Below are 26,206 nucleotides of genomic sequence, written 5' to 3' on the forward strand. Positions count from 1 at the left end.
TAACGGTTCTGATCTGGACTCTATTGCCGGATGGTGCGCAGACAATATTTTTAAATTCAAACAAATGCTGTGTTGTGTCTTATTCCATAAAGACAACTGCCACATACTTTATCTACAAACTAAATGCCAAATCTCTTAATCGTTGTCAAGAGAGTAAAGAATTGGGTGTAATTTTTTACTCCAAACTCTCTTTTTCTAGTCACATTGATTTCGTTGTTTCAAAATTTGTTGCAATGGTTGGGTTCAGTAGACGTAACACCAGTGACTTTAAGGACCCTATGACGTTAAGGCACTTTATATATGCTTGGTAAGAAGTGGTATTGAATATTGCTCAATAATATGGAATCCTTTCTATGAATCTAACTCCTATAAAATTGAGAAAGTTCCAAAAAATTTTACAAAATTGCTTTACGTATGCTTCCCTGGCCAGACGGCCTCCCATCATATACCAGCAGGCCCAAATTGCTTGGTCTTCAGGCTTTGCATGATAGAAGAACTTTTATCTCACTCATGCTTGCCTATAATGTAATAAACTTTAGCACGAATTGCTCTGATTTATCTACTTTGTTCATTCCATATATTCCACTGCGTGATCTTCGGAATAATAGATTATTTATCGAAATAACTCATAAAACGAATTATTCTATGAATGAACCTATAACTAGGACTATACATCTAGCAAATCGATTCAGTAGTGTTATTAATTTTAATAACAGCTTATATAAGTTTAAGCTTGAATTGTTATCTATTTTTAACTAGTCTGTAAGATAGCATGTAGTTATCGACATGTAAGAATTGAAGTAGATTATAGTCAGTGCAAAGCATTTATCATACACCAAAAGCATGTCTCAATTGGGTAAATCCAATTTCAAGGGGTTGTGTTCGCAACCCTCTAAAGGAGTTGTCAGCACGATATATAGCTTCTCCAACCCAATTGTCAACTCACCTAACCGTGGCGAATTCTGTTTCATTGACAGCCGAGGCTCTGGCGACCCCAAGTTCTCATGGAACTAGGGGTTGGGGAGGACGGGATGGCCTAGAAGGTTTAATGTGGTCATATAAATCGTTCCCGAGATGGTCGAGCTAGTAGTACCTTAATAATGCTTTTTACCGGAACGTACCGGATCTATACCCGGCAAAGGGCCATCAACATCGGTAACACTCCCCAAAGCCTTCGGGGAGTGTCTTTATCGTTAATACAACAACAACAACAAAGCACGTACTTTTAGACTGAATGAATGAAATAAATAAATAAAATGCGCGCACAAAGAAATGACTAGTAATTCAGATTGATATTATTGACAGGTTGACTTAGCACATTTTTTTTAACAGCTGACGACTTAGCACATTTACTCATCATTGCCCACAGCACGTAAAAGTGAAAAATTTAAATATTGTTTTTTTGTGATCGATGTATTTTGAATTCGGTTTTAAAACTGCATTAAAATACAATTTTTCAAAAAAAGTGACTTAGCACATTTTCACATTAAGCTAACGATATGATCCATCAAGTGTTCAATTCGAATCTTCAACTTAATAAAACGCAATAGCCAAAATATGTATGCATGTATGAGGAAACAAAGATTTCAATTGTATATTAGATATTTCTTTTTTTATAACATTGCCACTTTCATACCAACAATAGCCTTTAAAACTTGAATAAAAGCATTGCAAATGATATATATTTATTGATTTAAAATTATAGCTAAATTATGCTCATAAAGAAATTATGATAATTTGATAATACGTACACGTACATATTTAGAAAGCGTGATATACGCATTGTAAATGATTATGTATAAACATATGTATAACTATATATGTTTGCATTTATGTTTGTAGCAGAAAAGAATCTTTAAATTAGGAATCTTAAAGAGTTTATGTATGTTTGTTTGCATTTACGCCAGTAGTACTACATAAGTTGATTACAACTATTTTTTTTCGACATTTGGTCTACAATTTTGACAATATATTTATAACCTTTCAATTGCTGGGCGCTAAATTTAAACACATATGTAAGTATACAATTGTAAATGTATTTGAAATAGGAGTAATTTATAATTATTACGTACTTGATTATTACATTATTAATAAGTAAACAAAGTCAAATCATAAAGAATTTTTAATAGATTTAACTTATACAACTAAGATATATATATTAATGATGTGTGTGTGTAAGCATACATGTATGTATATAGTATTTCAGCTTAAGCTAAATTAACAAATAAACAAGTGTATATGACTAAGGTATAAGTTGCAATATAACACACATAGATACATGTATGTATGTATGTATGAAATGCCACTTTCAATATTTTTTTTTTGCTTTTTTCCTTGCTAGTGCTTTTTATGCATTTCTCATTTTAAGTAAGCATTTGCATTTTTTTATAATTCTATCATAAATAAAATTTATGAGTGTTTATTTTTTATTTTTTATATGTATGTTTATGAATATAATATGTCGGTATGTATGTATATATGTATGTGGGTGTATATAATAAACAACAAGGTTTTTATTTATTTTTATTTATATATATATATATTTATATATGTAATAATCAATTTAATAAATGAATATACTCTTATAAGCTTCACATCTGCTTTAACTTGTTCAACTTGTTTGTTACTTTCTTTTTTTTAGAAATTTTTTATTTTATAAATACCACCATTTTAAATATTTTAAATGTGACAGAACGTAAATATAAATACAAATTTTTCTGTATTATATAATAAGTTTAGCTTTTAGTTCCTGCAGAATTTAGCATATGTTTTTTGTTGTATGTGTGTGTGTTAAATAACTGTTTTGTTTTGTTCTTGTTTTTGTTTGTTTTTTTAGGCACTGTTTTCCTTAACATTTTTTGAATTGTTTTGTTGCTACGTTTGTTTGTTTTTATGTACTAAACTAATTTAATTTTTAAATTTTGTAAGGGCAAATTTTGAGGTTAGATTCATTTCACGTTCTGTACGATTATTTCCTAATTATTATATACTTTGTATACTATATTTTTGTAATTGTTATTATTGCTAAAATGTATGCTTTCGCCTTTCACACTACTAAATATTATTTGTAATACTAAACTATTTATAATTTTATATATATTTATTAAATATAGGGCTCTATCACTATTATATTTAATTCTATGTATACGGTTTTTGGATATAGTTTATATGTATGCATCTACTTAGATCAATGGGTGAGTGAATTCTTTTAAATTTACACAAAAATAGCAACACTATTTTTTTTTACAAATTCTGTTTACTTTAACCGTTTTGTTAATTATCAATTAAAATAGAATGCTTTATCTTTCCTATTTCTAAGAATTCAAGTGCAATACTCAAAACAAAATTCACAGCAATTCAATACACAAAATTTGATACAAAAATTTTCAAGGATTGAAATAATTTCAATCATTCAATTCTACCTACGATGTGCAAGTTTCAAAAAGCTATCGACGACCGTTTAGTTTTGAGAATTTTTTTGCCGTGGGTGCTCCTATTTTTCTCTCATATAATACAAATTTTCTACGTTCATTTTATGCAATTTTGTTTTAAGTATTGGACTTGAATTCTTTGGAAATCGGAGAGAGAAAGAATTAAATTTTAAATTAACAAAACAGTTAAAGATAAAAGCAGGTGTGAATATTATCTTAATATAAGATGTTTCGTTTGATGTGGCGACCACTGTATATTAGACTGGGTTGGTCGCCATATAAAAAAAAAAAAGTTTTTCGTTGTAACTTGGTTATATGACGTCCGATTTAAAAATAAAAAAATGTATTAAAAAAAAAATAGATATTGGCTTTCGAAGTTCGAAATTCTACATTTCGAAATTTTTTTTTTTTTTTTTCAAGGCCAAAATAATGGCATACAAATTTAAAAAATCGGACGTCAAATAACCAAGTTACAACGAAAAAACCTTTTCGGCTGTATTTTGAAGGATCAAAAAAAATAATAATAATAAATTTTTCTTTTTTTCGACCCAGTCTACTGTATATACTTATAGCAATAAGTGAGTAAAGTTCTTTATAAATGTACGTATTAGTAGTGCGAAAAAAAAAAAAATAAATAGCTTATATCAATTTCACACAGAAACGTGAATCGTTTAAAGAAAATAATTAATTTTTCCCTTTCACACAGGGCTATAATTGCTTTAATAACGAAAATCTATCAGCAGCCCCAGCAAAATATTATGCTTCTTACAAAATATATTTAAAATGGAAAGCAATCGTTTCCGTTTTAACCTAAAAGACAAACAAAATGCATGCGGAAAAACTCATAGATGTTGCATCCAGCCAAATATGCGCCTATTTCAAAAAAAAAAAACATATTTTCTTTTACTGCAATTGCTACAAAAATTGCATTTTCTGGTGTTTTTCTATTCTTCGAAAATTATTGAAAAATATTTATTTTTGATTGTCGTTTGTTACATTGACAAAAAAAATCCGAAACAACAAGCAAAACCAGCTAGCTTTTTCACTCGATAAAGCATTCAATAAAGCAAAAATTAGATATTTAAGAATAAGTATTTTATATACTTGAGTTCAATAAGGGCTTTAATGTAGAAAACTTAACTAATTATCCTTAAAAAAAAAGAATTGAAAATATTGAAAACAAAATTTAAGACAACGTATCGACTGCTGAGTGGAACATTAGCCTCTCGTCTAACGTGTCGAAAACGCCCTATCCCAGAAAATCTTTGAATAACCTCCGATTTCGGAAACTGTTTTAAAAACACACTCACCCCTATTCTGCATTTCGATTACGTTCCCGTTCTACGCTCCGCTTTAATCGAAGTTTGGTATTCTGCATTACGACGGAATCGTAAAGAGAAGAGGAAGAGCAAATGGTTTTTCGAAATCAGCTGTTAGTACGGAATGTGTGAACATTGGAACAAAATAAATTAAAGAAAATTTGTAAAAAACACTGAAAAACGTTTATATTTTATTACCCACGCCATTTTGTACAAAAAAAGCAATAGAATATATTGCCGCAGTGTTATATTTTTTTGAGTGAAGTGCTTTCATAATTGTAAGTGTGTTTTTGTCGTTCTTTTGGCCAATTCCCTGCCGTGGCCACAAAGTTTTGTTAAAACGGATTCCTGCACGAATATAGTTGATATTTTCTGAATTTTAAGGATGCTAATTTCATTGCACTGGCCTAAAATACTTTATAAAGGTTTATTTATTCTTTCCGCAAGGATTGTTTACGTTTTCGCTTCACCTTCCTCTACGCCGGCAGCTTGCTTTAGCATATAACTGGGCCCAACGAACAGACACAAATTATAGTTGTCTATTATAATGGAATCAATAGCCGCGGCATTATTTATTGAGTTGGAAAGCAACGAATACGAAAATTGCCAGGCGAGAATGGAAAGGCAAATATTGCGAGATTTGTGTAATCCATTTGAGATGAGTGGCGAAATGCAATAAATTGAACTTAAAAGTGGTAAAGTTTAATGACTTATTTTCTTATTTAGGTTCAAAAAAAACTTTCGACTTAACAAGGATGCTTTCAGGTATGTGTTAGATACTTTTGCGGGGCAAATACGTCCAAGGACTTCGACATCGACATGTTGTTTTTGACCTGGAAACATATAAAAACAATCATCATCAAGCCTTCTACGTTTCTTAACAAGTTTTACTTACATTTTTGTTAAAATTTTGTTATAAATTAATAAAAAAATAAAAAGAAAATATTTTTCCGCCAACTAATTTGCAACTTAGAAAAACGGAACTACGATCGAAATGCAGAATACAAAAAATCGAACGATTCGAAGTTGGATCGAAAGAGATTGGAACACAGAATACCAAAATTGCCAAATCGAAAAAATTCCAATCCAAGTCGAAATGCAGAATTGGGCTGACTATCTCAAATTTCGTTTAAACGTTCTATCTGAGCTTAAATTCAATACATTTTGACATTAGCCGGGGCTTTGTCAAACAAAATTCTGAAATAATTGAATACGAAAAATTCTTCAACCGAATTCCGACGTAGGCCGTTTTTGAAACAAATTCTAAAATGAAGTATGTAGTAGCAATGTTAACGCATGCTTTTTTTATATTTTGCCAAGGTGGATTCAGTACAACGTGGTGTTATACCATCAGCTGATTGCTTCTTCTTGATAACTTACAAGCAACGCCTAGATACAGAAAGATTATAGTTAACATTTGCTTGCGGTGAATTGGGTTCAACTCGCTTTGCTACCATCCTTGTATGAATTCGCCTTGTATTTTTTTTAATTTCTTTTAAGATGAATTCGGTGCAAGGCATGCAAACAACATATTTTCCTTTCATTTGAAGTACGGCGAATTGGGCATAAATTGGTTTTGTTACTACCGTGTATACATTGTCTATTTTCATTGAACATGAACGCATATAATTTAAAAAAAAGGTAAATTTAAAACAAAATTTAAAAACTACAATTGCAAAAAGTTAAGAAAAAACCTTGAAGAATTGTGGTTTAAATCAAGAAAAAAAGTTACACGAAAAAACAACCCAAGCACCAAAAAATCTTATACATACAATAACTTAGTTTTAAAGTCAAACTTAGAAAAAATTTCGAAATATTTATTTCGCTCAACTTTAATATGCAGTGGTGCACACGTAAATACGACACTTTCATTTTTAAGACATATTGTTGTATCAAGGCGAAAATTATCTAGAAGAAGCAATCAGCTGATGGAATAACACCACCTGGTACTGAATTCGTCTTACGATACAAGAAGAAGAACAAGAAGAAGCATACGAAATAACAGCAGAAATTAACAATTTTTTTATATTAATTTTCGAAAGATTTATTGAATTGTAATTATACCGAAAACTGTAAAACCAATTTCATAACTTTTCGGAAAAATTAAAAAACTCAAGAAATTTGTCGAAATCTTTATAAAAATGTCAACTTTTTACCTGAAATTTTCACAAATTTTTTATTGATAGTTTTGTGACCATTTTACATTTTTTCCCAATCCACACTTATAGTTTAAGTTTATCGCGATGATTCTTGACAACTACAATTATATAATGTATATAACAAACTTCCAAAAAAAAAAAAATGTCAAAAATAAATACGGTGGTATTCGAAGTTTTACTTTCTGAGATTAAAACTAATTTTTGTACAAAACTACATACTGAGAAAAATTCTGAAAATTTTAAGTGTAAATTTTGAAGATATTAAGCCCAAAGTAATTAAAACTTTTCTCTTAGGGAGAACCATAATTGGGGAATTTGAATCGCTAATTTTCGAAGTCAGCACAGTATTGCATTTCATATGGTTTCGGACGAAATTAGTAATGAATTGGTGTCATAGTAAGACCAACAGATGAGCTTAAAAGTAGGCGGCGCGATAATACAAATCCGCTGTAATTACATTTTTCCATTTGGCAAAGCATTTTTTCGGCGGCCGTGCCGAACTGGTAGAATATGAATGTATTTTAGCAAACATTTTTATAAATAAGTGTTTCTACGTTATAGAAACGACTTACTTGGAAATATTTTGCTGCGTTCCCTTCAATTTAATAAGAGAAAAAAATCCTTTCAAATGGCAGCGAAACTCGCATGCAATTTTTGTTTAGGATTGCGAGCTATCGAGTTTTTTGCAAACGTTTTTGAAATTGGTTTACTTAGTTTACGTTGTACACTCCATTCATAATTTTACTAAAATTAATGAAAGCTAATAATAGAAAAAATATAGGAACATGTTAATAATTTCTGTTGCTATTTTTGTGCTCACGCCCATCATTTTCATTACGTTATGCGGGCTATGCTATAATCTCGGAATATAAAATAAAACGCGCGATATGTACATATGTATTAATATTAAAATATTTGTTTACTTTTTTATTCCTATTGTTTTTAATTGAAAAAATATGTTTTTAAATGTTATACATAATATTCTCCCTGATAATAAACCGCTAACATTTGATTTAACAATACATCGCGGTAAAATATCGTCTTATATGCAAATTTCATTTAATACTTAATACAGTGTATTGCAAATGTATGTATACGTGCATGTATTAGCCAGTTTTACGTTAATAGCCAGCCTTTGGCTAGTCTATGACCCGTCTTTTTACAAAAATTACATCATTTGAGCTCTACACATTTAACAACTTTTATTTTTCATTCAAATTGAGATAAATTTTCTTTCTCAAATACAGCTATGGAATCGTAACATATGATCACAGAACGAAAACTATTTTCACTCAAGTGATAAAAATTAGGCTATCTATTTGAAAAAATAATAATATATTACGGATCTAGTGAGTACGCATTGTTGTTGAAATATGTGAATTTCCTTAATCCGATACACCAGTTCGGAACTATTGTGATTTAAAAAACGTTATTCGATCACGGATCTTATGTTACGATTCGGCCCCAGTTTTTTCCAACTGATTGTTTAACTGTTAGTCAATTATCATATCTTTTTTTTTTTCTTATAAATGTACAGTATATAATATATCCGCAGCAAAAAGTAATAACGTGCTTGTTTTGTATTTGTTTTGTTAACAAAAACTTAGCAAGCATTACAAATTTTATAGAGAAAAAAATTAGAGTTTGAACTACTTTACCCAAATGTGCGAGAATTTTATACAAAACTTATTAAAGCTCAACAGGTTCAAAAAAACAAAAAAACAAAAATAAAAAAATAAACCAATGAAACTTGGGCTCAAGGCGTACAAGGTGATGACAAGGCGAAAAAATCCAATTCGCCATGCAGAAGAATGTCAAGTCAAATGCATTAGCATTGATTAACCTGAAAAGAAAATTGTATGGAAACGATAAACTTTTTAAAGAAAATTTAAAAAATAATAATTTTTACTTTTTAATAAAAAGTTTAAAACGAAAACTTGATGATTTTAAGATCATGGGTTTGAGACGAGCTCGAGGCCTACACAAAATTTTTTTTCATTATTATTGTTATGATAAATTTATTTTTAATTGAACGAATTTTTCAATTAGAATAGAAAAAAACTAAGTTTTTTATGGAAGTACACGCGATTGTTTTTTTTTAGTAAGCAAATTGTAGCTCAATGCTAAATTTCATTCATTCAGTCTATAGAAAATAGTTTGAATATCTAAACGCTCAAACACATTCAACTTTTGCGAAGTTTCGGCGCTTCAGCGGTTTAAGCAACGTAAGCGCCAAAACCACGCAATAGTCGAATTGGCTTGATTGAGTCTTTATTGATTTTTAATATTTTTTTACTTATTGTGAATTTTGTCTACGCAAAAAAAAAGACAATTTTTTATAAAAGAAAACCAGACTAAAATTATCGCGTAAATACAATTTTAATTCCATATGTATATATACATATATGTGGGTAAAAGGGGGTTAGTGCTATAAGACTGTCCTTCTTACGAAGTTTAAATAGAATGTTTAATTTTAAAAATAAAGGTTTGAGTTACAAAGTTAATTAATGAAATTTACAAATGGTTGAATGTAATATGACACTTTATTTATTGCAATATTCAAGATGGTCAACTTTCACACGCGCCGTTTTTCCGTCGTTATGGCTTGAGTTCTCGTCGTCAACTAACTATTGCTACTCGTTTGACCTTTGTTGCTTCTTCGTGTCGCGTGCCACAAGGCTGCTGAGAAAGGGTCGAGATGTTATATAGAAACCCAATCCCACACACACATATATATATATACATCTTAAAGGTCGTTCTTACTTTATGCTGCTTGAGTATTGCACACTGTTCGTATTATAGGTCCATTTAACAGCTTATCAGTGATTTAGCGGAATTTCGGAAAATGTTTGGCCAAAATTTATTTTAAAACTTTTTCATGCAAATGTTGAATCTAAGCATTGCATAAGGATGCAATGAAACGTTAAAATTACGAATGATATTACTATTAGACTGGGTAGATTTATTAACCCGATATCGCGCCATCGATTTTTCGATAGGATTTAAGCTCAGGAAAACAAGTTCCACCACGCATACCCAAAAAAATAAGGATATGGCCTGAAGGTTTAATGTGGCCATATAAATCGTCCCCGAGATGGTCTGGCTAGCACTTCAATTGTGCTGTTACCGGAGCGTGCCGGATCTGTATCCGGCAAAGGACCATCACATCGATAACATTCCCCAAAGCCTTCTGGCCTGCGAAATTTCATTTTTGTAAAATTTTTCGACTTTGATTTTTAAGGTTTTTTTCATGACCTACTAAAAAAAATTTTCATTTGATTGTAAAACGTTGTCGATAACTGTTTTTTGCAAAAAAAAAATATTTTTTTTTTCCAAAAAACTGTTATTGCCAAGGTTTTTAGTGGACATTTTTGGGTAGGACAGGGTATACATATGAAGATTTTTTAGTACGTCATGAAAAAATCTTAAAAATCGAAGTCGAAAAAAAGTAAAAAAAAAAATTAATTTTGCAGGCTCGAAAATAATTTTTTTTGGTATGCTTAGTGGAACTTTTTTTCCTGAGCCCAAATCCTATCGAAAAATCGATGGAGCGATATCGGTTAACTTTCGTCCACACAAATGGACGCACCCTAATACCTATAGCTAGCTATACTGCCTTCCATAGCAAAAGGGCAGTTTAGTGTAAAAAGCGAAATCAGAGATATTGAAGTGCAAGTTTTACGTTTGTCTTAACTAAATAAATGGTTTTATTGGGTACGAAACAAAAATTTATGAATATGACCTATTAAATGACTTGTGGAAAATCTTATCATGTGATTCTGGTACATAATTAAAGCAGTAAAGCAGTCAGGTAAATATTAAAGCAGTAAAATGAAATTTACTGCTTTCTTATTCTTTTTCTCACAATATAGTTTCATAATATTTTTTAGAGAAAAAGAGCAGCAATATTTATCTTATACTGCTTACTTGCTTGAAAAAATGATTTACTGCTTTTTTGGTTGGGAAATTTAAGATATTGGAAACATAAAACACATTTTAAACCACATTGATTTATCTTTATTAACGATTAATTTTTAAGTTAATGGGTAAATTGGTGTCGCAGATATATTGGCATCAAAACTCCTAAAAAGGCAGTAAGTGAATTTTACTGCCATTTTGCTATGGACGGCAGATTAGCTAGTATGGCATCAATTTAGGAAGAAACCATTGAACAATAGTCGATGTGACTTGAAACTTTGCCGATTTGTAGTATATGTTGAAGCTATATACTATACAACTTTTGGCCATTTCTTCCATATTGCGATCTTCAGCAATATAGCGCAAAGCGTAAAAGATATGCCACTGCAAAAGTGTTATTACAAATATGTGCAGGGTGTTGGAATGTAATTTTTTGTTTTAAATATAGCGATGCGTAAAAGATAAAAATGAAACTTTTTCAAAACTTATGAAACTTGCAGTTGACAACATTTTTTCTTCGTTTTAAAGCAGAAGCATTCCATCAAACCGCGTATAGCTTAATTGAAGCTGAAGTTGCATATGATATTGGCACTAGAACCCTGTTTACATTATTAATATCACTGATGTGCTGTTGAATGCCTTACATGGTACGACTTGGATAAGAGAAAAAAATACCAGTGTTTTAAATTCAATTCTCTCTTTCTCTTTATATACTTACTACGTATTTACCGGCAAAAACAACTTAACTATCTAGGAAAATACATAACCTTTACTCTCGTATCTCATGGCCCTTGTGGGGCGCAACAATAAAAGCGTAAGTTGGAAGTTTATCTTTAGTATATGTACAAATACGTATGTGCAAAAAAATTCCCCTTCGCGAAGAGAGCTCAATTTTACACATATCCCACTGCCGCTCAACTACTTAACCATGCGCCAAACAAACGCCGCTGTCTACGTTCTCTTCTACCCTTTACACTCGTATAACAGTTAAGCTGTCATCACTCTTTATGGCTCATATTAACCGTCGCATTGCTATTGGTACTGTTGCTGCCCATAAGTTTGTGTTGTGGTATTACGGTTAGAGTCTTTGGAATTTTTGACATTAGTGTATTATCGATAAGCATTTGTTGGTGTTGTTGATGTTGCTGCTGTTGTTTTGATGTAATCGTTGCAGCGATATTACCGCTGCCACCAACGCCGCTACCAATTGGTGGACCCTTATGTAACAGTTGTGGCAATTTTGGCGGACCTTGTGTATGTGTTGGCATATTACCGTTAATCAAATGATTCGATTCGTTGGGGAAATTCCAAATCCATGCATTACTATTTAATTTTGCTGTAGCTGCAGCCGCGGCTGCTGCAACAGCAAGTGGATTTGGATTTGGATTTGCGAATGCGTTGGCCAATAACGGCAACATGGGCGATGTAAAAACGCTGTTGTTATTCGAATTTGGTACATTAACATTGTTGACAACTGGCGATGCAAGTGTAGTGGCCGAAGTATTCATACTGCTCCCACTATTGGTACCACCCCCATTGTGTGCAGTTGCTGTTGGAGTTGCTTTGGGTGCAATTGGTTGATAACGGCTGGTTGCTTTGTGAGCAGCTTGTTTTTGCATTTGCATCATTTGTTGCATTTGTTGTAAATGCATTAATTCTTGTTGTGTTTTTTGATGTTGCTGTTGTAGATGCTGCATACGCTGTTGATTTTGATTTTGCTGCTGTTGATTTTGATGCTGGTGCTGTTGGTGTTGTTGACTTTGATGTTGTTGCTGCTGCTGATGATGGTGCTGCTGTTTACTTGCGTGTTTACTGAAATTCGTTCCATGCATATTCGGCGCTTCGCCTGATTTTAAAGGTGGTTGTTGTTGCTGGTGTTGTGAATGCGGCTGCTGTTGTTGTTGTTGCTGCTGCTGCTTGATCTCATGCGGATTTTTGCCTGTCTTTAACATTTGATCACGCAACAATTTCTCTCGTCTTAATATGCACATACGATTATAATCGAATATTGAGATGAGGAATGGTTTACCACCTGAGAGTACTTGCACTAGTGCTGGCAGCCTACGCCCATCCGCAGTTTGATAAAGTGGTCCGTCTTTGGTAAGTAAATGCAAATTTTCCTCAACAGGCATCAACGTTGGCCGCCAACTACGTTGCTGTCGTTCGCGCAACGTCAGCGTATCCGGCAATACCACTACTGTAGCATTTGCAGCTTGGCCTGGTGCATTTGTAGTTTTTGTAGTATGTGGGGTACGCTTGTTATTTATGAGGCTTGTGGTGAGTGGCGATACTGTTGGGATACTAGTTGCAGGCGTGGTTGTAGCATTACTAGTGTTGGTAGAGTAGGCGCTGCTACTTGCTGCCCCCATGGCACGCCGTTGCAAACTCACAAGTTCTGGGGGTGATGTTAATATGGATGTGCCAGTGCTTGAGCTATTGCTGCTTTTCGTTTGGTCTGCAGCTGCCGCCGCTGCTGCCGCTTCAATTCGATTGTCCAACAACTTATTTGCAAGCTCGAGTATCTTTTGATGTTTGCTCTCGGAAGTTGTAGTGCTACTGCCGCTATTATTGCTAATGCTTTGTGTTTTTCCACTCGCCGTGGTAGAGTTGTTATTGGTAGTAGCGCTGCTATTAGACGCGGATATTGGTAAAATTTCAACCGCCTTATTCATACCCAAAAGATTGGTTTTCAAAATGCTGCGACTATTGCCCGCTGCGCTGCTGCTATTACTATTGCTGTTGTTGCTGTTTGCGCCATTCCCAGCTGTATTACCAACTCCTACGACAGTAAGTGTAGTCGCTGGTATAACGCTATTTTCATTTGATTTTTCTTTCAACAACGATTTCTGTGGAGATGGATCTCCAGCTGTTTGCGCCTTCGGGCGAGCTATTATTGTGACGGCATTAGAGCTTAATTGCTTCGTTAGTTTATCAACGGAGTCGCTGCGTGCACGCTTACGACGTGGTGGATTGTTGACATCCCGTGCTGCATCATCAACTTCCATACGTGGAACAATATTTTCATTTGAACTAGTGCGTTTCGGTTCTTCGTCATCTTCAGTAATTTCGACTGTAGGAATGTCTGTACTGCTTCTTTTGCCTGTTGATGGGCTTGGTTTGGCATTTGCTAATCCACCACAGTGTCCCTGATCGTAGGAAGTGAGACGCTGTCGCACCGTTTGTGTATAAACACTGGCATTGGATGATGCATTTGGCGATAGGACTAAATCACCATTACGATAATATTTCTCCAATAATATTAGATGACGCAAAAAAGAGCTCTGATTGCCGTAGGGCTTTTGTAAGTCCTCCCATAAGCGCCTTGTCGCCTCATCGTATTGCAAAAATGTTTGTACACGCGTCCAACCTTCAGGTGTACGTTGACTTGAGCTGCTACCAAAAGGCACCTTGAAATGCAGGCCAAGATCTTCTTCACCTGGAAAGAGTTCACGCATAGATATATTTGGATTGGCACGTAACACATTTGATATATCATTATTGCCAGCACCACCAGCTGTTATTGATGATGAGGAAGATTTGCGTGTTGATCCGCTTGCATTCGTTTTTTGAGAGCTGCTACTGCTGCTCTGAAGGATTGCCTTAAGTTTGGACATTTGTTTGCCGCCATTATTTGTCGGTGACATTGGCGCACTGGATGAATTAGAATCGGTTGATAAGGCCACTGGTGCATCAAAATCTGCCATTCCGTCGTTTGTAAACAATGACGTATTTTGTTTGATTTGTTGGCACTGTTTTTTAGTGTCAAAGCTATCATTGGTACTCATTTCTAATGCTGCTGCCTCGCCCAGGCATTCAATCGATGAACCATTTGAATCTGCTGGTGATGGTAAATTCTTCAAGGGGGTTATTTCGCTTGAAATGAATAAATTTGATTTGTCAAGCTTTTGTTGAGTTTTATTGCTATTACAGGTCGATGCCTTAGCTGTCTCATCCGGCACTGTCGTTCCGTTACCATCTTCATCATCAGCCTCAGAAGCATCATTACTGCCGTCATGAATATTGTGGAACTGTAGGAGCCTGAAAAAAATTAAATAATTGGTATAACCCTAAACTTTTCTTTGTTACGTTGGCGAAATAAGGAACATGACGAAATATTTGCCCGAACTCCCTCATAAAAACTTTTCGATGGCAAATTAGCTGTCGATTTGCCTGTTCATAAATTGAAATTTTATAATGCTTCTCAGATTTTTTTCTAGAGAGCTAGAAACAAACGCTCCAAAACACTTTCAAAGCACTTGTTAAATTATGAAAAGTAAAATACTCATATGAAGATACGGAAACCAAAATGATCTCGTCGGGACTTCGATATCGAATTGAAATATTTAACCGACAAACGTCGACTATCAAGTTATGAAAAACCACCCCTGTTTCTTTGGTAACAGATAACACCATGGCGGAACTATACAAGGTGGGAGCATGGTGACATACCTAAAAACATAAATAAAAGTTCCATGTACTTTGTTTTTGTAAATTCGATGGACTAATGTCAAAATCGACCTGCGCCGAAAGTTGATGTATCAAATCAAACAAAAAAGAACAAATCAGCTATCCCGTGCTGCCACCTTGTATAATTCCGCCATGGGAACACCATAACTTATAATCATTTATTGGCATTCAACCATCCAAGCGATATTGGTTACCGTGGAAACACTAAATTTTTTTCCATTAAAATGGACGAATCCTTACCGTTTGCGATAATTTTTGACGAATTCTGCTTTTTGTGATTTGGTACTATCTGGTGGTTTCATCAATAGATTTGCAAAATAACGACATAGCTTGCAAACAGCTGTGCCGATGCCCAACTGTACCGGAATGCCCATCTCTGACAGTGCCTTTTCGAGACGATCCGTGTCCTAGAAGAAAAATTTACGTGTGTGGCTGTTAATATAAAAAAAGAAATTTTGTCTAAATAAATTGAGGTTTCTATAATAATAATGTGCTAATTAAACTCAAATCAGTTTTATTTCAAATATCTTCAATTTGATGAGCGCTACTTTTTTATTTTTCATAGAAATCTGCACACAATGGGAAATATCAAAAAAATTTGGTCAAGAATCAAACATGCATCCCATTATCATTTGTTTGCGCTCATCTAACGGCGATTGGGAGAGCTAAAGGGGATCAAATCTTTCTCCACCTGTTTTTCTCAATTTAGTGGAATTCGTTCAGTTAATGTTTTAGCGATAGAAACTCATCTTTGTCGGATATAGATCCGCTAACTTACCATTGGGGTACTACACTGATAGTCTCGGGAACAATTTGGTTGGGAAAGCAGTGAAGCTATTAAGGTTTGTGTAGCGCTTAAAACCTCTCAACATTCTCTTCTCTACTGCCAAATTCGGGTATCTATAAAAATTCTTTCTGGGCTGGAGTCTTTTTTATACAGCGAAGCCTTTGACCTCTCCCAATTGCCAGCGGGTTAGGGGGCTTAGAATATACCCGCCTGGGAAACCAGACAACTTAGGAGAATCCTATCGTCCGATATCTCTCCTATCGCCAGTAACCAAGACACTTGAAGTTATTCAGCTCCCCTATTTCACAGCAAAATTGCGTCTTGCCAATAATCAGTATGGCTTTCGAAAACTACATAGCACTACTACCACCGCGCTACACGCCATCGACACACATATAAAGTGCGGATTGAGAGCTAGACTTATCAAAAGTTTATGATCACGGCACGTTACTGCAAGGCTGGGAAGGGTCCTCTCTTCCTTTTAGTCTTAAAGGGCGGACCAAAATTATCTGTCTGGGCGGCAGGCATTGGTGCAATTCAGGTGCGTAACATCTAAGCTCAGAAGAATTAAAGAAGGGCTGCCACATGGTGGTGTCCTATCCCCGCTTTCGTTCAACTTCTCCATATCACGGTTCCATTCGCCACCAGAAAGAGTTACCACTGTATCCTATGCCAATGACTGCACGATAATGACTACAGTTCCCCACTCACCCAACGATCCACTATGTAATAAAATAAACATTTATCTCCCTATTTTCTACAGTTTTTCCCCTAGAGAGTTCTGACATTGTCACCGACCCAATAACCCAAAAAATACTGGGTGTGACGTTCGATCAAGATCTACATTTTCGAGAGCATGCCTCCACAATAGTATCAAAAATCCTCAAATCTCTTGGCGGCTCCCTTAGGGTAAAGATAAAGCTGCGCTCATTACCACTTACTGTACACGAACACAAAAAGGTCCTTAGTGATATCCACAGAGGCGTCTGAACTCTATGCCAGTAATTACCCGGCGAGCCCAATTCTTAAAGTTAAATACACTGAACTCGCAGAATAGGAAAGCAAAATCACTAGGGAGCCGAACGTCAGTCTAGTTCAACTTCGAGCTGGATACTGTAACAGGTTAAACTCTTACCTATCCAGAATCAACCCCGACGTACAAAATGTATGCCCGCTTGCAATGTGTCCCCACATGACAACAACCATCTCTTTAATTGTAATGTGAAACCAACGCCTCTAACACCCCTCTCTCTGATGCACCCCTGTTGGACCAGCAAGTTTCCTTGGACTCCTTCCTTGGATTGAGAGTGGCAGCACCTATAGGATGGGGCGAAGCATTGCCACAACAACAACAACCTTGACATCAAAGGAAGAACCATAGATCTTCGGTACAGTTATGATGAGGGACTAATTGAGTGTGATTTTTATTCGCCGAGATGGCTCTAGTTTTCAATTGCCTACTCTCTTCAAACTAGCACTTGTTGGCAAAGTGATATTCAGTTGGGTTTTTAGGCTCTGTATGTCCAAGAAACTTGGTAACTAACAAGATCTCCGAAGTATCGTATTTGCTATGCTTAAATAAAAGTTTATATTGGAAACCATGGTAAAAACTAAATATTTAAAATTTTACAACGAATAGGAGACTTTTGTGATTTACCCAAATATGAGAGAATGTATCCCAAACGCAAGGAATTGAAGAGACTGGAAGCCTTTACTTGTGGTGTGGATAAAAATATAAAACAAAATAAGTTGAAAAGAGGCCAGCACACGATCATGCGCAGTACTTGTGGCGTTGTAAATGGGATCATGACGGTTTACTTAACATCACTTTAGCGTTTATGTTTTTTTTTTTGTTTTGGAGATTTGTTCAACATGTGTTGAGCGTGATTGGCGTCGGCTAAACCGATAATACCAGATCAAAAAAAAATTTAATAGCATATGTGTGAAGTACAAATATATAAAAACAAGTAAGGAAGGCTAAGTTCGGGTGTAACCGAACATTACATACTCAGTTGAGAGCTGTGGAGACAAAGTAAGGGAAAATCACCATGTTGTAAAAAGAACCTAGGGTAACCCTGGAATGTGTTTGTATGACATGTGTATCAAATGGAATGTATTAAAGAGTATTTTAAGAGGAAGTGGGCCATAGTTTTATAGATGGACGCCATTTAGGGATATCGCCATAAAGGTGGACCAGGCCTGACTCTAGCATTTGTTTGTACGATATGGGTATCAAATGAAATATGTTAATGATAATTTTAAAAGGGAGTGGGCCTAAGTTCTATAGGTGGACGCCTTTTCGAGATATCGCCATAAAGGTGGACCAGGGGTGCCTCTAGAATTTATTTTGTACGATATGGGTATCAAATGAAAGGTATTAATGAGTATTTTAAAAGGACGTGGCCTAAGTTCTATAGATGGACGCCTTTTCGAGATATCGCCATAAAGATGGACCAGGGGTGACTCTAGAATTTGTTTGTACGATATGAGTATCAAATGAAAGGTGTTAATGAGTATTTTAAGAGGTCGTTGGCCTTAGTTCTATATGTGGACGCCTTTTCGAGATATCGCCATAAAGGTGGACGAGGGGTGACTCTAGAATTCGTTTGTACTATATGGGTATCAAATGAAAGGTGTTAATTTTTATGAATGTGTGTTATTATGGATATTCAGGATATGTTATTATGGATATTCAACTCATCTGGATATTCAGGATATGTAATTATGGATATTCAACTCATCTGGTATTGTTCAATTTATTCGTTCAATATTCACGATACATTTTTAATTAAATATTCGTTTAATGATAAATTCAAAAGTAAAAGTAATATGAAAATTTTCACATCAAATATAACATGAAATATAAAAATTTGAAACTCGATTTTTAAAGAAAAATTAAAGTTTTAACAATAACAAGTATTTCATAAAAACGTGTAGTAAATCCCTACACTACTCCCCTCTTCCAAATTGTTCCATATTTAACAAATTAAATGTAACTCTTTTTGTTTTATTCAAACAATTATATTTACTCGCATCCAAATATGCAGGTTTAATTCTGTCTATAGAAATATTCATGAATTTATTATAATAATTAATTTTGAACCACTTTGGTGTTTTCTCTATTACCTCAAATGGTCCTTCATATGGCTCTTGTAATCCAGTTCTCTTTCTGTCAACTCTAACTAATACAAACTTGCAATCATATAAATCTTTTGGAACATAAACTAGTGAATTTTTGTGATGAATTAAAGTGTTTAATAGTTAAATAAATAGCGAGTAACTCTCTATCAAAAGTACTATATTTACATTCAGACGGACTAAGTTTCTTAGAAAAGAAAGCTAACGGTTCTTTAGTATTGTTGATTTCCTGTTGAAGAACTCCTCCAATAGCCCTATTTGATGCGTCTACAGCAACAGAAAGAATTGCTTCACTGTTGAAATGTGTTAACAATGTTTTCTTAGCAAAACTCTTTTACTTTCTCAAATGCCTGCAATGTTTCATCAGACCAATCAGGTACTTTATCTTTGCTCTTCGATGCTTTCGTTATCATGCTGTATATTGGGTCTAGCATTCCAGCAAGCTTTGGTATATACCTATGATAAAAATTAACCATTCCCACAAACTTTTGCATTTGTTTGATTGACATTGGTCGTCCAAAATCAAGAATTGATTGAATTTTCTCTGCTGATGGTTGAATACCTTCATACGATATGTTGTAACCTAGGAAATTAATTTTACCTACTCCAAAAACGCATTTAGATGGCTTGATGTTCAATCCGTACTTATCTAAACGTTGAAATAGTATATTAAGATGTTGTAAATGTTCTGATTCATCTTTACTAGCTATCAGTATGTCATCCAAATAAACAAATATAAAATCTAAATCGTGCAACACTTCATTTATAAAACTTTGGAATGTTTGAGCTGAATTTCGTAATCCAAAAGGCATTCTGACGAATTCGAACATTCCAAAAGGTGTAGTTATGGCAGTCTTATGAATGTCTTCTTCCGCAACAGGTATCTGATGGTAAGCCCTAACCAAATCTATCTTTGAAAATATTGTTTTATTTTTGAATTCGATATGTAAATCATGTATGTGTGGCAAAGGGTATCGATCAGGTACAGTGATTAAATTAATCCTACGATAATCTCCGCAAGGACGCCAGTCATTTGCGTCTTTCTTAGGTACTAAATGTAATGGCGATGTTCCATGTGATTTAGATGGACGGCATATTCCTGATTTTAATAAAAAATCGAATTCAGTCTTTGCTATTTTAAATTTAACAGGATCTAAACGTCTTGGCCTACAAAAAGGTAATATTCCATTCGTTATAATATGATGAACTGTCGAATGATTAACCTTTTTATTATAATCTGGCTCAGAAGTTAAAGAAGGAAAATTTTTTAAAAGTTTTGTATATTGATTTTCAACTGAAAATAATTTAGGCAATGAAATATTGCAAAACCCGGATATAGCATCTACAGATAAACTAGTTAGAGGATCTATTAATTTCTTATTCTTTATATCTATTAAAAGTCCATATTTTTCTAAAAAATCTGCACCTATGATCGGTTCTGAAATATCTGCAATAAGAAATACAAACGGAAATTCTCGACGGAGTCCCAAATTAAGTTTTAATAATTTTTTTCCATAAGTCGAAATCATGCTGCCATTAGCAGCCGTTAAAATAATATCTGAAGATTTTTTGTAAATTTTGAATTTAGATGAAGGAAGAACTGAAATCTCAGCACCACTATCTATTAAGAATTTTAGCTTGCTTTCTTTATCTAATACAAACAAGCGACGTGTTGAAAAATTCAAAATGCTGTTGTTAGTCGCTGCAACAACAGCGCTGTCTAGTTTGTTTGACTAGGACCATTTTTCTGGAAAGCACACGGTTCTTCACATTTACGAGCTTTACTGCCGAAACGATAATGATACTTACATAACCAGTTTTGAGACTTTGATCTACCTCGCGACTGAGAATTCCTGCGAAAACTAAAATTCCCGACTGTCTGTCATTAATTTGTGTTTTAATCTCGTTAATATCTAATTGTAAATTATTAAAACTTTCACATATTTTTGTTGTGACTTTCGCCAAATTCTCTACAATTTTTCCAAATTCATCAATATTAATAGAAGATGTAACAACTATATTTCTAACTGCACAAATTTCATTACCACTGGTTGTCTCCCAAATTTTATCTGCCAGTTGCAAAAGATCATTAATATTATTTAAATTAGCACTAGTCAATGCAGCATAAAGATTTTTTGGAAGTTTACGTAACCAAAGATTTTTAAGGTAATTTGAATCGATAGTATTACCTGCTAGTTGGTCAAGGGTCCTATAATATTCAGAAGGCTTCCGATCACCTATCTCAGTATCTGATAAAATTTTATCCAATCTTCTCTGTTCGCTTAAGGAGTGCCTATCAATAAGAGTTTTCTTTAAATTGTCATATTTTCCACTTTCAGGTAGATTTTGAATAACATCTAATACATTTGCAATAATGTCTTGTGGCAAGGCAGTTATTACAAACTCGTATTTAGTCAAATCTCTAGTTATACCTTTTGTAGCAAATTGCGTCTCAGCATGTACGAACCATCCTTCTGGACAGTTCGACCAAAATTGCGGTAATTTTACCGAAGTGGCACAAATTTCATTCCTATCGTAAGGATTGCGTATATTATCTGATGAGAACTCACATGGATCCTCTATATCTATAAGAGACCTGTTTGTCTATCTCCCGCGCCCGTTTCACGCGGAGAATGAAACATTTTGAAAAAGGTTCACAAAAAAAAAAAAAAAATAACAATCCTATAGACTTCTATAAATATATTATAAAATTAAAATCAAATTATATAATAATCATATCCCAGCCAGCATTTTTTGAAAATTTTGAACAAAAAATATTGAAATATCATACCCCAAGATGATTAAAAACGTTCAAATTTAAAAGCATTTTCTGTTCGAAAATTAACGTATCGTCGGGAGAAAAATTTACCATAAATGTGATTATTCTTGAATAATCATTTATGATTCCTATTTCGAAACGCTTTTTATTCATATTTGATATTATTTTAAAATTGAGCCTTAATAGTTTTAGAGTATTATTTGACTGCTTTTCACAGTCATTTTCTGATCATATTCGTGAATATATTTCAATCGTTTTGGTTGAGATTTTTGAATCATTTTTGAATGCCATTATAATGCATTTATTCTTCATATCTCATTCAAAATGGGATACTACATAATAATCTTATTTCACCAGGGGAAGAAAGCATGCGAAAGTGAGCTATTCGAACCACAGCTACCTCGCAAACAAACTTGACCGATATACACCTGCGACTACAACATCCAACATTAGCATTATCGTCTGCGTCTTAAAATACGGATACGATACGGGATGTTGGAGCCGTATCCAGGTATGTCAAGATAGTTTCACTTACCTGGGGTTCAAATAGCTCACAACCTACATATGTATTGACCAATCATTATGTATTTTCTGGGAAGCTGAAGGGGAGAAATGGTTGGGGAAATATTCGTTCACGAATAGCATTACATTATTTTTGTCTTGAAGAATATCTTTTGCATAAATAATAAAATGTTTATATATTTTTTCTTAGCTTCATGATTGAAAAAATATGTGTATGTGAAAAAATAAAATTTTTAATGAAAAGTAAAATTTCAACAAGTATAAAATTCATTATTCAGTCAAGATATATATTCTTAAAAGATTCAGAATCACCTAAGGTAAACACATTTGATTAAAATATGATTCCAAAATGTGATTGAAAAGCTATATTCGGTTTTTGATCATCAAAGGTAAGCATATTTGATTTTTCTTTTTGTTGGTTTTTATGAAATATTAAAACTTAGTCATTAAAGGACTTCAAAAATGATTCCGAAAAGTGATCGAAAAATGCTTTTCAGTTTTTGATCATCAAAAGTATTCATATTTGAATATTTCTTTTGTTCAATTGTATGATAACTCATTATTTAGTCAGAAAGATTAATCAAATTGTATTGATATGTAGGGAAATTCAAAATTGAATCACCTAAATGCCGTGTGGGATATATATAAATATTTAATAATTGATGTGGATATGTTGTAACGTTACAGCTGAATGACTGCACAGGAAATGCACACGAAACGTAGTGACCGAAATCACTACCACACACTTTAGCGACGCTCTGATCCACGTATTAACGTAATTCGATGACGAAAGTAGAACAACTAGACATTGTAATATACATAATTATTTATCAAATGTAAAGGTAACTCATAAACGCCGTCGATTGCTGTTGCAGTGATGAATTACTTTATAGATAACTGCGCTGTTGGTGACTAACTGAGAGCAAAAATGTATAGAACTTTCTAAATGATTCAAGATGCAGTGAGTATAATTGAGGATATGTATGTGCGTATGTATTGGGCAATTTGACTGCTGACTCAGATGTACTTTTGAGTTTGTGTTATACTCCTTCAACAAATAAGTCGTAACTTGACTGTACGACGTGTTCTAGTTGACGATTTCCGCTTTGTACCGTTAATAGCATTCGTCCTCAAAACGTTCACATGAACAAAAATACAAAAGATACTTACACTGCTGTAAAATTTAACTAATGGTATACAAATTAGATGGGAAGAACTATATCTTTCTTATCTGAAGATAGAGTAACACCAAGAAACTTTCCAGAAATATTGATTGTATGGATTGCTGGCCGTTTGTTGTATATATCTAATATTCCGCTTTGAGTAAAATTTCAGCTTGAATTCGCAAGGATTACGTCTAGAAATACGTTTGTTGTATATATCTAATATTCCGCTTTGAATAAAATTTCCAGCTTAAATTCGCAAGGATTACGCTCTTCGGTTCCTGGCGGGGTCCCCAAATTTTATGAATGTGTGTTATTATGGATATTCAGGATATGTTATTATGGATATTCAACTCATCTGGATATTCAGGATATGTAATTATGGATATTCAACTCATCTGGTATTGTTCAATTTATTCGTTCAATATTCACGATACATTTTTAATTAAATATTCGTTTAATGATAAATTCAAAAGTAAAAGTAATATGAAAATTTTCACATCAAATATAACATGAAATATAAAAATTTGAAACTCGATTTTTAAAGAAAAATTAAAGTTTTAACAATAACAAGTATTTCATAAAAACGTGTAGTAAATCCCTACATTAATGAGTATTTTAAAAGGGAGTGGGCCTTAGTTCTATAGGTGGACGCCTTTTCGGAATATCGTTATAAAAGTGGACCAGGTTTGACTCTAGAATGCGTTTGTACAATATGGGTATCAAACGAAAGGTGATAATAAGTGTTTTAAAGGGGAGTGGGCCTTAGTTCTATGGGTGGACGCCTTTTCGGGATATCGCCATAAACGTGGACCAGGGGTGACTCTAGAATGCGTTTGTACAATATGGGTATCAAATGAAAGGTGTTAATGAGTATTTTAAAAGGGCGTGGGCCTTAGTTCTATAGGGACGCCTTTTCGAGATATCGCCATAAAGGTGGACCAGGGGTGACTCTAGAATTTGTTTGTACAATATGGGTATCAAATGAAAGGTGTTAATGAGTATTTTAAAAGGGCGTGGGCCTTAGTTCTATAGGCGGATGCCTTTTCGAGATATCGCCATAAAGGTGGGCCAGGGGTGACTCTAGAATTTTTTTGTACGATATGGGTATCAAATGAAAGGTGTTAATGAGTATTTGAAAAAAAAGTGGGCCTTAGTTCTATATGTGGACGCCTTTTCGAGATCGCCATAAACGTGGACCAGGGGTGACTCTAGAATGTGTTTGTACGATATGGGTATCAAATTAAAGGTATTAATGAGGGTTTTAAAAGGGAGTGGCCCTTAGTTGTATATGTGAAGGCGTTATCGAGATATCGACCAAAATGTGGACCAGGGTGATCCAGAACATAATCTGTCGGGTACCGCTAATTTATTTATATATGTAATACCACGAACAGTATTCCTTCCAAGATTCCAAGGGCTTTTGATTTCGCCCTGCAAAACTTTTTCATTTTCTTCTACTTAATATGGTAGGTGTCACACCCATTTTACCAAGTTTTTTTCTAAAGTTATATTTTGCGTCAATAGACCAATACAATTACCATGTTTCATCCCTTTTTTCGTGTTTGGTATATAATTATGGCATTTTTTCATTTTTCGTAACTTTCGATATCGAAAAAGTGGGCGTGGTCATAGTCGGATTTCGGCCATTTTTTACACCAATACAAAGTGAGTTCAGATAAGTACGCGAACTGAGTTTAGTAAATATATATCGATTTTTTGCTCAAGTTATCGTGTTAACGGCCGAGCGGAAGGACAGGCGGTCGACTGTGTATAAAAACTGGGCGTCGCTTCAACCGATTTCGCCCTTTTTCACAGAAAACAGTTATTGTCCTAGAATCTAAGCCTCTACCAAATTTCACAAGGATTGCTACATTTTTGTTCAACTTATGGCATTAAAAGTATCCTAAACAAACTAAATGAAAAAGGGCGGAGCCACGCCCATATTGAAATTTTCTTTTATTTTTGTATTTTTTTGCAACATATCATTACTGGAGTTGAATGCTGACATAATTTACTTATATACTGTAAAGATATTAACTTTTCTTTTAAAAATTGAATTTAAAAAAATTTTTTTTTAAAAAGCGGGCGTGGTCGATCTCCGATTTTGCTAATTTTTATTAAGCAGACATACAGTAATAAGAGTAACGTTCCTGCCAAATTTCATCATGATATCTTCAACGACTGCCAAATTACAGCTTGCAAAACTTCTAAATTACCTTCTTTTAAAAGTGGGTGGTGCCACGCCCATTGTCCAAAATTTTACTAGTTTTCTATTCTGCGTCATAAGTTCAACTCACCTACCAAGTTTCATCGCTTAATCCGTATTTGGTAATGAATTATCGCACTTTTTCGATTTTTCGAAATTTTCGATATCGAAAAAGTGGGCGTGGTTATTGTCGGATATCGTTCTTTTTAAATAGCAATCTGAGATGAGTGCCCAGGAAACAACATAGCAAATTTCATCAAGATAACTCAAAATTTACTCAAGTTATCGTGTTAACGGACAGACGGACGGACGGA

At 33.9% G+C, this 26,206-nt stretch overlaps 1 protein-coding gene across 12 annotated transcripts in view; it reads right to left on the reverse strand.

Annotated features, from left to right (window-relative positions):
• Positions 1-1,560: 1,560 nt before the first annotated feature.
• Positions 1,561-26,206, reverse strand: part of east (enhanced adult sensory threshold) — a 334,547-nt gene continuing 309,901 nt past the window's right edge. For 10 of the 12 annotated variants that reach the window (XM_067781718.1, XM_067781719.1, XM_067781712.1 and 7 more), the window contains 2 exons: positions 15,535-15,701; positions 1,561-14,865 (listed from right to left, as the gene is read on the reverse strand). In XM_067781718.1, coding sequence (XP_067637819.1) covers positions 11,826-14,865; positions 15,535-15,701 — 3,207 coding nt within the window. In that variant the 3' untranslated portion in view covers positions 1,561-11,825. The remainder of the gene's footprint in view (positions 14,866-15,534; positions 15,702-26,206) is intronic. The other 2 variants (XR_010952555.1, XM_067781714.1) reach the window with 2 other exon arrangements.

This window comes from Eurosta solidaginis, chromosome 4 (genome assembly GCF_040869045.1).
Source record: "Eurosta solidaginis isolate ZX-2024a chromosome 4, ASM4086904v1, whole genome shotgun sequence".
NCBI classification, from domain to species: domain Eukaryota; kingdom Metazoa; phylum Arthropoda; class Insecta; order Diptera; family Tephritidae; genus Eurosta; species Eurosta solidaginis.